This window comes from Rhynchophorus ferrugineus, unplaced genomic scaffold, assembly GCF_030347505.1.
Source record: "Rhynchophorus ferrugineus isolate W39M unplaced genomic scaffold, kcgeb_rfMv2 rfM3, whole genome shotgun sequence".
NCBI classification, from domain to species: Eukaryota; Metazoa; Arthropoda; class Insecta; order Coleoptera; family Curculionidae; genus Rhynchophorus; species Rhynchophorus ferrugineus.
Window position 1 is genome coordinate 59,028,528 of NW_027472582.1, and position 1,879 is coordinate 59,030,406.

A 1,879-nucleotide genomic window follows, 5' to 3' on the forward strand; every position below is an offset into this window, starting at 1 on the left:
ACTCATTGGTTTCAGGAATAGGAACAGATTCTATACACTTTTTGACACATATTCAACAATATAACAATTGCTTTCAAATGACTTCATTTGGGGCAACAAATGCAGTTCGGGAAAATTTTATGCCAACTTTCAAGGTATGTATTATAGCAGTTACTCATAATTATTTTAGCGAACAAAATTTTCTGTCACCAAAGTTAAGATGTGTTACTAATCTTCAATTTCTTAATAATTACGAAATATATCACTTAGTCATCATATTATATGGTGATTCAGTTTCAGTGACACTTTTATTATATTTTATATTTGATAGATATTAGTTAAAACTAAATATATACTTTTTAAGATCAAATATTATTTAAGTTTGATCATTGACAATCCATTAATTTATACCACACCATAATATTTTTTTTATTTACAGATACATGGGCAAATATATCACAGAGCAGGTTCACTGTTACCAGTGTCAGATAGCGACAACAAATTCCTGCAAATTTATTTTATGGGCAATTCACCACAAGAAATTGATCTGCGTTGTGCACATAACAATTTAGTAAAAAGGTCTATTGTAGAACAATTACAAACTTTATTTCATCAACACAATCAATTGATTATATTGTTTAAAACTGCCCTGGATCTGATGCCATCCGATAATCACAAAATTGTAATCAGAGCTGATAAAACACCTGCAGGTCAACATACAAGACGTTTTAATGCACCAACTATTGATGAAGTTGCTATCGTTGTAGTTGGAGAAAACTTGGAATCCCGTGATATTGTTTTACATCGTCGGAATTTTCAATTACAACCTATAAAGGAAACACACCGCTCATATGATGCACTGCAATATCCCATTATATTTTGGCAAGGTGAAGATGGCTACGATTTATCAATAAAAATGATAAATCCCATTACAGGTAACTAAAATATTAGTTTAGCTATGGCGATAATATCTCAGTCACTATATTATGTATTTTAATTTTATATTTGAATGTTATTAAAACAAAATCTGTTTACAGGTTCTGAAACCAACAAAAAAGTCAGTTCAATGAACTATTATTCATACCGCCTAATGATTCGGGAAAATGCAGATAATCGCATATTGAAATGTCGGCGATTATATCACAAATATGTTGATGACATGTATGTTAAAATTGAAACGGAGAGATTAACATTCATCAGGTTGAATCAAACCAAACTCCGATCTGAAGAGTATATTCACCTTCGAGATGCGATTAATACTGATGGAAATGCACAGAATGTCGGTCGGATGACTATTCTTCCAGCAACATACATCGGAAGCCCTCGGCATATGCACGAATATGCTCAAGATGCCATGTCGTATGTTCGTCATTATGGTACAGCAGATTTGTTCATCACATTTACATTCAATCCGCAATGGATAGAAATTAAGCAGGAGTTATTACCTGGGAAATCATCCATTGATCGTCATGATATTACAGCCAGAGTCTTTAGACAAAAGTTGAAATCTTTAATCTAACTTAGCTGTGCATTTAGAAAATGGACAAAGAGTGTATTTTACAGCACAGAACGCAGTACAAAGAGCTGCTCAGCCACCATCTACTACATTAACCAGTTTTTTTGAGACATGCCAAAACGATGATTTCGCACAAACATTGCTATATTCTGAAATGCCAAAATATTATACCTGGAATCAATCCTCAAGGAGATTTATACGACGGAAACAAGGAAAACCAGTTCCAGGATATACAGATGTATATTCCACCGATGCGATTGGCCGGATTTATTCAGTACATCCAAGCAATGATGAATGTTTTTATTTACGACTGCTATTAGTCAATGTACGTGGCCCAACATCATTCCAACAGTTACGAACTGTTGATGGTGAATTGTGTGGATC

At 33.5% G+C, this 1,879-nt stretch overlaps 1 protein-coding gene across 2 annotated transcripts; it reads left to right on the top strand.

The window, feature by feature from the left end:
• Positions 1 to 523: 523 nt before the first annotated feature.
• On the top strand, positions 524 to 1,597 carry LOC143193193 (uncharacterized). Of its 2 annotated transcripts, XM_076399218.1 has the most exons (3): positions 524 to 689; positions 747 to 914; positions 1,017 to 1,597. In XM_076399218.1, the coding sequence occupies exons 1-3, from the start codon at positions 638 to 640 to the stop codon at positions 1,496 to 1,498; spliced, it is 702 nt and encodes a 233-aa protein (XP_076255333.1). In that variant the 5' UTR covers positions 524 to 637; the 3' UTR covers positions 1,499 to 1,597. The 2 variants fall into 2 exon arrangements, with proteins under 2 accessions (XP_076255333.1, XP_076255332.1); XM_076399217.1 differs by having other exon boundaries at positions 524 to 914.
• Positions 1,598 to 1,879: the final 282 nt, after the last annotated feature.

Bases quoted from the DNA above. Each gene is read 5' to 3' on its own strand.
- LOC143193193 (XM_076399217.1), top strand. From the start codon at position 638: ATGCCATCCGATAATCACAAAATTGTAATCAGAGCTGATAAAACACCT. The intron at 915-1,016 runs GTAACTAAAATA...ATCTGTTTACAG, and splicing joins AATGATAAATCCCATTACAG to GTTCTGAAACCAACAAAAAA.